General features: G+C 40.6%; 1 protein-coding gene across 2 annotated transcripts in view; it reads left to right on the top strand.

Annotated features, from left to right (window-relative positions):
- Positions 1-4,780: 4,780 nt before the first annotated feature.
- The window catches only part of mafa (v-maf avian musculoaponeurotic fibrosarcoma oncogene homolog a (paralog a)), a 71,902-nt gene continuing 67,723 nt past the window's right edge, over positions 4,781-8,959 (top strand). For both annotated transcript variants that reach the window (XM_046033681.1, XM_046033683.1), the window contains exon 1: positions 4,781-6,075. In XM_046033681.1, coding sequence (XP_045889637.1) covers positions 5,108-6,075 — 968 coding nt within the window. In that variant the 5' untranslated portion in view covers positions 4,781-5,107. The remainder of the gene's footprint in view (positions 6,076-8,959) is intronic.

Here is an 8,959-nt window from a genome sequence, read left to right as displayed (position 1 = left end):
GATACAAGCTCGGGGTCATACGCTAGAGTTCTCCAGTCACACAAAGCCCACTTGCTGTAGGCTACCAAATACTTTCCACCAGTGTCAGAGAGGCCATCCAAAATCCACCTCAGACTACAGATGTGCTCTTCCCCTGACCTTGTTTTGTCTGCTTTGTCCTCTGTCGCACCCTTCCCAGCCTCACCCTCCTTCTGACTAATGGATTAAGGTAATTATGACATGGCTGTGCCCACATTCTGTTGGTGGGGTGAAAATTGATATTCCACCTTTGCTGGTCTCACTAAACTGTTGATGAAATTGCATTGCCCAGAGCAATACCAGCTCTTCATGTTAGTAGATATGTACAGTAAAGCATGGGTAGAGTTTCTTCGTCATTTTAAAGTTAAAAACAAGCGCTCAAAGTGTGTTTGCAGGTGCTATCAGCTTTCAGCTATTCACCAATGCAGACATGGATACAGTAATATGCTCAGGTTAGGGACGGCTCACAAAAGTGTTGGAATGCAAAAGAGGCTGATTAGATGGCCTTATCCAGCCCTGTCTGGAACTGAGCAACACCCACAACCACACACACACACACACACACACACAAACACCTAGTCTAACAGACATACAGCAAACAACTCACTGACCTCTGCTCTTTCCACTCAGTAGCCTCTTTCGCTCACCAGAATGACTGCCTCCACCACTAATACTCTAATCTAAATGACACTCTTTGTGTTATTGCTGACTTTAGGTTAAATAATTGAATTTGTTTACATTTCAAAAGTATTTTCTGAGGAGGTTATCGCAAGATATTGACAGATGTCTTGCCTATCTCCACAAACTTAAAAGAAGTCAAGTGTCAGTCTAGACAAGCGGTCAGTACAATGGAAGTATAATTCCTGACTTCCTCCTGTGCTTGCTTCTTTCACCCAGGACATTTCTGGGACAGCACCCTGGTGTTTACTTCGAACAATCGATTCTGATTTCTTTTAATACTCTTTGCCTGGTCTGTGGTGCAAAGAATATTCCCATCGCAGTTTGTGGTATTGGCAACACATGGGTCCTGTTTTAATATCCTCCCTAAGCATTAAACAATGAACCCTCACCTGTGAGATCAAGTGTCTTAGTGAAACAGTGTGTGAGGGCACCACTTGGTGAAGTCACAACACCTGGACAAAAGCATTTCTGAGGACAGTAAAGGGTGAGGCTGCTATGTAAGACTGATGCAGTTTATTGAACTGGTGTGTTTGTTCCTTGTGTAAAGGTTAAACACTTGTGTTGAAACAAATCAAGTATCCTACCATCACAGGAAAAACAAGTCCACATATACAGTACATAGTGTGGAATAACAAAAGCTGACTCCTTCCGCTATTTTAATGTCTCAACACTGTGCATTGTGGGTTTTTGCCTTAAGCAAGTTTTTAAAAAGCCTTAGTCCTCGCAGGCAAATCAACAGGGTCCGTCACAATATATAAGTGTGTAAAGAAGGACTTTAGATCTTGTCCCTGATCACTTTAATGTGTACCAATAGTATACTGTTTATGCCAATAAACAGGATGGTGGGAGAGTGGTTTGAATCTGGGACCAGCAGCTTAGGAAACAAGAAGTTGTCTTGTGGTATTAAATCCCACATGACACTGCAAATAAATGTATATAATGCATCTTAAATCATTTTTGTAATTTCAAAATAGGCCATTAAACCAGTGGTTAATGGCCTATTTTAAGGCTTTAATAACAATACAATGTTCCAAGGAAACTCTTGAGGATAAGAGTTTGGATCTGCAAATGTACATGTATCATGTTGTAAAAAGTGTGTTTACTGTCTCTGACTCGCCATATTTGCTTCAGTGCACCACACTCTTCTGTTTAATGCGGCTGCTGAGGTTTCAAAAATCTCATCTGAAAAATGGGATTGGCCCTTTTAATGATATTGTAATGTTTCACGTCTTTGTCTTGATCGTCCCCCTCTTCATGGAAGCCTCTTCCTTCCTGGTTTGATAAGTTCTCTTCACAGTGGCCCGATCCTCTCCATGTAGATCTCTCTCAGCTCTGCATCATCAATAACTTCAAAGGGACAAAAGCAGCTAAATTAGGTCCGCCACTTTCTTCTGTCATGACTAATGAGCTCTCCCTTCGTTTGTGTATTAGTCTCGCTCTGCTGTGGCTTTACCCCAGGGAACAGACCACTGCTGCGCCTTCCCATGAACAGGTAAGCCCAAACAGACGACAAGGCAACAGAATGGAAACAGAAACAATAGGGTTCTACTTGAGTTTTGTTTGAGACACACACACAGAGTTGTATTAACTTGCAAGCAGATGCGTCCATTTACCCCTTTATTAGAACATTCAGTAACTTTCAATGATACTTGTGTGTGCGGTTAACTTATCTTTTGTGTGTTTCATAAACAGTCTGCTAACCTTTCTGCTACATAAGTAACAGCAGCAGAAAAATATTTAACATATTATTTTTTTTATTTCACACTTGTGTCTTCATTGTGATCTGTCATTGTTAAAATATACAGCATCTGTCAGTATGTTTGTGCACTGCCTAAAGCAGTTATGACATCACATAGCCACACAACACAGAGAGACAGACAGTGTTTCTACTAAATTTAAAACAGAGACAACCGAAATCTATCTTAGCTACAGTTTTGGACGCTTATAGAGAAATGTTGAACTCCTTATGGTTATGAAAATATCTGACTGATTGGCAGGATCATCTTCCACAGCTTTTGGCAGCAGGGACTTGACTGGTTTGGCCTATCATTAAGTAGTGTGCACCCAGGAATCTAAAAATACTAAAAATACACATCTTCGCAACTATGAGATCATACACTTGGAGGGAGAGAGAGAGAGAGAAAGAGAAAGAGAGAGAGACTATGATTATAGGCTTTTGTCACAGGAAAGAAATGGTTATTTGTCAGCACCATGTCAAAAGAGAGGCCACAAAAGAAATCAACACTCTCACTGGCCAGAGAGACCAAGCATTAGTTCAGCTTAGATCACTCTTTTCCCAAACAAATTGCATTATTGTTGAATGAGTGAACTGCCATGTGTCCTCGGTTAATTGCATTAATGCAGATACAACAGGGGACTGAAATGTAAGGGTTTAAGTCCCATAGTAAAGTAATGTCATCCTTGTTGATGAATTCCGGTAAATGCATAGGAATCAAGCTGGATAAATTAATTACACTTGAAAGCCTGTCTGCTGAAACAATATGTGTCAGTATCACTTCACACCAGCAGTCAAATTAGGTGTCTGTCCTGTAAATGTATGATATAAAAAACATAAAAAGAAAATCACAAGGCCCTGTGTCCTCAGGCTAAGATAAAATATTCTTCACAGTGTTTGATCCAAATGGTTTAAACCCATTATGGCCTCCCAGCTATACAGGACACAGTGTTAGGGGAACTAGGAATATCCAGACTGCCTTATGTTACTGGTGTTGTACGTGAGTCAATTGAAAGTAGGAGACCTCTGAACTGAGATAAAGTGTACGAGAGAGGTTTATATGACTCCATAGAAACGCCTGGGTCAATGCTTAGATAAAGTGATTTTTATGGCTGTGATAGGCTACATAATTTCAGTCAGGGTGGAACATTGGGTTCATTGGTATTCACTTTCACTGACATGACTTCTTCCACACAGGTTTGACTTTCTTTGAAATCCACAGGGATTATTGTGTATTTTCCCCTAATGAAATCAAAAAAATAAAGATACACCTAATTTGTGTGTGTGTGTGTTTTGCAAACAGCATGTTTATCATCCCTTTATAACATGTTTTATTCTTTATTTGAAATTTGTGGGCTGGTACACTGTTCGAAAGGGGAATCCCATGCACTGCCATGTCCAAAAGGTGGCAGTGTTGAGTTTTAAAATGCTGCGCAGAGGCATGACGACTCTCTTCAATTCACCTTTCATCTTTCTAGTCAGTTGTTACTGAAGTTGACACTCAACATAGTTCATATATGCCACTTATGTTTTATATAGCCTAGTTATTGGTGCTCTGAAATACCCGATATATTAGATATTGTCATTACTAAGTTGGAGTAGGTTTTGTAGGAGACGAACCAAATATGAAATTCTGCATTAAAAACATTATGCAAAATACAAAAAATTATAAGACATCTAATTAAGCAGCCTACATAAGCAAATAATTAAATGTCGTCTATACATGAAAAGGTGAACAGTTATTCACTTTGTAGATTTTTGTCGATGCAAAAATTTAGATCTATTTATCTATATCTATCTACAACTATCTATTTCTATCTCTCTCATTCTCTCTCTCTCTCTCTCTCTCTCTCTATATATATATATATATATATATATATAGATGTATATATAAATATATATATCTATCTATATCTATCTATATGTTTTTTCTCGGTCTTTTCTGTATATGCTCTGCATTAGGAATTGTGTTGATGAATTTACAGCATACACGCCTCACTTACAACAAATTCATCTTGGGTAAATTGTTGCTCCACATAAAAATGGAGATTAAAATTACGTCCATAGTAGCCAAAGAGGTAAGAGTCTGTGTCCCAGCTGACAGTCAGCTGATGGCCTTTGACAGTTGCGAAAAGTTTTGTTTCTGTAGGCTACTAATATGTTAATTAGCTATCGGAGTGTGCGACCCTATTGGCTCTTCGTCCGAGTCAATTTCCCATTTCCAGCCTGACGTCAGGGCAGCTACAATGCTCTTAAACTCATCTGCTGTGTGATCCCTCTAAAAAATCGCCCCACCAGCCAGCGGCTTATAACGTGCGAGGCTGCATTTACTCCCCAACTTTCGACTTTCTCTCTCTCTCCGCGTGCGCAATGTACTCATGAGGAAACCGTAAAGTGTTAAATGTTTGAAATACAAAACCGCCGAATTTCACATGCTGAAAAAGGACTCCGCTACTCGTGCGCGCGGCACTGGTGTGTCTGTGCAATAGACTCTGCAAAGAAAAACTACTCTCACACGCCTGCAAGTCCGTGGCTGCAAAAAGGACGCTGAAAACCCTATATTTTCAGTTTCAAGACAAACGCTTAAAAATCAAACTGGCTCACGTTCTTCCCAACCAACCCAGTTTGACAGCTGCGCTTCACCCCGTTTGGAGGACTGTCAGCAGCAAGAGGATGGCATCAGAGCTGGCAATGAGCAACTCCGACCTGCCCACCAGTCCCCTGGCCATGGAATATGTTAATGACTTCGATCTGATGAAGTTTGAAGTGAAAAAGGAGCCGGTGGAGCCCGATCGCAACATCAGCCAGTGCAGTCGCCTTATCGCCGGGGGATCCTTGTCTTCCACCCCGATGAGCACGCCGTGCAGCTCGGTGCCCCCTTCCCCAAGCTTCTCGGCACCCAGTCCGGGCTCGGGGAGCGAGCAGAAGACACACATAGAGGATTTCTACTGGATGTCCGGTTATCAACAGCAGCTGAATCCAGAGGCGCTGGGCTTCAGCCCCGAAGACGCAGTCGAGGCGCTGATCAACAGCACTCACCAGCTCCAGTCGTTTGATGGCTATGCCAGGGGCCAGCAGTTTGCTGGCGCAGCCGGAGCAGGAGGCACCATGGCCGGGGAAGAGATGGGGTCCGCCGCGGCGGTGGTCTCTGCAGTCATCGCTGCGGCAGCCGCTCAGAACGGAGGGCAACACCACCACCACCACCACCACCACCACAGCAGCAGCCACCACCAGGCACCTGGCGTCCAGTCCAACGGCAGTCCTGGGACAATTCACCCACACATGCGCTTGGATGATCGGTTTTCAGACGACCAGCTGGTCACCATGTCAGTAAGGGAGCTCAACCGGCAGCTACGGGGAGTCAGCAAGGAAGAAGTGATCAGATTGAAACAGAAGAGGAGGACCCTAAAGAACAGAGGCTACGCTCAGTCCTGCCGGTACAAGCGGGTCCAGCAGCGGCACGTCCTGGAGGGAGAGAAGACGCAACTCATCCAGCAAGTCGATCACCTAAAGCAGGAGATCTCCAGGCTGGTCCGGGAGAGGGACGCGTACAAAGAAAAGTATGAGAAGCTCATCAGCACCGGCTTCAGAGAAAATGGATCCAGCAGCGACAACAACCCTTCATCCCCGGAGTTTTTCATGTGAGTCTCGACATTATCGTGAAAAAAGAATGAGTTACTCTCCCCCCACTTAAAAAAGTTTTCATTATGAAACATTTTTTTATTTGGCGCAAAAGCCTACTAGAGCAACAACTAATTTGTCAACTTTTTGTCATTTTTTTTGATTTTATACATTTTTTTTGAAAACGAGAGATTGCTCACGTCTGCGACTGTTTTTAGATTTGAAGGGCTTTGTAATCCGTGATTTTAATTTTGGAGAGGCATATTCAGAAAACTTTCATCTACTTTTTGCTATCATACTCAGTATATCATGCATAGCCTGTTTGTCAAGATTTTTTTTTCTTCATCGTTGTTCATTAGATTTGCAGTGTTTGAGTAAAATATGATTTTTGAAAAGTTGATCCAACTTTATGCCGCAGTATACAGAGTGTGCATGCAAGCACTAAGTATACTCCTGTGAAGTTCATCAACTTGCCCTTTTTCCATCACTTTACTTTTAATTCATTGTACAGATTCCTGTCAAAACTGCATCCATCGACAGTATGTTTTTGGTCCTTTTTTTTACCTTTCTTTTTTTTTGTCTGCCAAACTTGGAGGATTGCGAGCCTGCCGTTTTTGACGCCACCTCATCTCATGCGTTTGCTTGCTATTGTGTTGAGCAAGAAAAGACTATATTCATTACAAACTATTCATTGTTTCTAAAGAGATGTGTTAATGAACTGCCCTGCATGCTGGACATGTAGCTATGTTTTTTTTCCTTTTTGTGCTTGAAGATGTCCTTTTTGTCGGATGACTCCAGCATGGCATTCATACTTCATTTATGGCCTCCTCACTTTTTTGGGACAGCAACAAAAAAGTGACAGGACTTCCCACTCCCCCCTTGTAATCTATACAAGTGCATTTCAGCTGTGTTGAAGTGCACCACCATCGGCAGTCATTAGGCTGCAGTGAATGCGCTGTGCATTCCTGGTGGAAGTTGATCGGCGGGGATCCTGGTGCAAGGGGGACAAGAAAAGACTTCACTATTAAGGAAATCGCCAATCTCTTTCCTGGAAGTTTAGTCTGTTGCTTAAAGCTTATATTGTTATTTAAAGATATTCCATTTTGCATTTGACAACCTTTGAGTAATTTTAAAGCGTAATTTAATTACAAAGTTTTATATGTAAGTTGCAAGAGAGAACGTGCTACAGGTTGAAGCATATAGATTACTCGGATTATTAATAAGGACATTGCTGCCCAAAAGTATTATTTAACATTGGTGTAGAGAAATTGGCTCGACTCCAATTTATACAATGAGCAGTATTGTGCTTTTGCAGCATGTGCTTCAAACAGAAGTGTGAGAGCTCTCTTGGTCTCTCCCACACATCTCACTATTGTATTTCAAAAGGTAGCCTATTGTTGAAGAGATTCTCACAGCCGAAGTCAAAGTAAATTGCCATGTTTTTGGAAATGTATGTCTTCAACGAACTGACGTGTTTTGGACTGAAATGCACTAAAAAAATCTCGCCTGTAATCACGTGGAAGTTAAAGGAAAAGTTAGTTATTCTCCACATCTCAAGAAGATATGTTTGACTTTCTGTTACGACTTAATTGTAACATTTTGATACTTTATTATCAGTTCAGGAGAGACTGTTGTTTTGTCTTAAACGAACTCAATATTTGCAAAGCAATAACAATTATTATAATCAATAATGTCTGGACATTGTTAGATCGCCAGGGATTGACACCCTGCATGTACAAAATGAGGGAGTACCATTCGCCAATAAATCTTGAAAATATGTTAATTAATCTTTCTTCTTATATATAGTATATATATATATATTTTGCTGTGCAAAATTATTTCACTCACTAACCATATGTGATGTTCATATGTGCTCGTTTTTCATTTCATACAATTAAATGATATGCAATAAATGTATGTAATTGTCTTCAATAAGTTTCTCACTTTTCTTTTGACTTGTCCTGAGATTATTTGCTTTTGTGATTGAAACTAAAATGGAAACACATGGAGGTTACTGCACTACAGTTTAACACTGTTTGTATTTGCTGTTGTCACCTTTGTTAAAGTGTTTTCTTCCAACAGTCATTTAATAATCGGCCACCCTGAACAAATCAGAAACATTTTTTTTTTTGCAAAAGTTATTTAGAAATTTACCCAAACAGATGAAGCAAATATTGCACATCAATTCAGATTTAGACACGCTTTTCCATTTTGACCCTTGAGTGCTGCATGTAAAAATGTGGAGATCCAAGTCCGGTGTTGCAGATAAGTTGATGGAACAACAGACAAAGATGAAGACAGGCAGTGGCCTAGATTTGAATGTACTTTTGTTCTCACACGCTATTGTCTGATACAGGTTAAATTAAACTGTGAAAGGAAGATTATTTTTACAATACAATAATCCCAAAACGTAGTCTTAAGACTGAAACCTTATTTGTTGCCATTTCTGTTTCATTATTTTAGCTCCATTCCCATTCTAAATCATCTTTATGATCAAATGGTTATGCATAATGACATTATCTTTGCATATTTTTTTTAAACTATTTTGGCACATGAATTACATTCTCATTTGTGATTATGGAAGCCCAATATGATTTATATAATTACATCTTGTTAATCTTACTGTTAAATGTGACCTATGATTCGTGTATGTGTATGGGACACTCTCTCTCTCTCTGCCTGTATGTGCTTGTGTGTGGGTGTGTGTATGCATGTCTATAAACTTAGGTGTGAATGTGAATGCGTTTCCTTGAATGACAGTATGTAATGACCACATCTCTAAGTGAATTTCTTGTGGCTACGCATGTTCTACATTTGAACCCTCCATTTGCCCTTTTTCATGGGCTTGCTTCCTGATGTGAGTCTGTGTGTGTGTGTGTGTGTGTGTGTGTGTGTGTGTGTGTG

Source organism: Micropterus dolomieu, linkage group LG20, assembly GCF_021292245.1.
Source record: "Micropterus dolomieu isolate WLL.071019.BEF.003 ecotype Adirondacks linkage group LG20, ASM2129224v1, whole genome shotgun sequence".
In the NCBI taxonomy this organism is placed as follows: domain Eukaryota; kingdom Metazoa; phylum Chordata; class Actinopteri; order Centrarchiformes; family Centrarchidae; genus Micropterus; species Micropterus dolomieu.
This window is presented reverse-complemented; position numbering and strand designations above follow the sequence as displayed.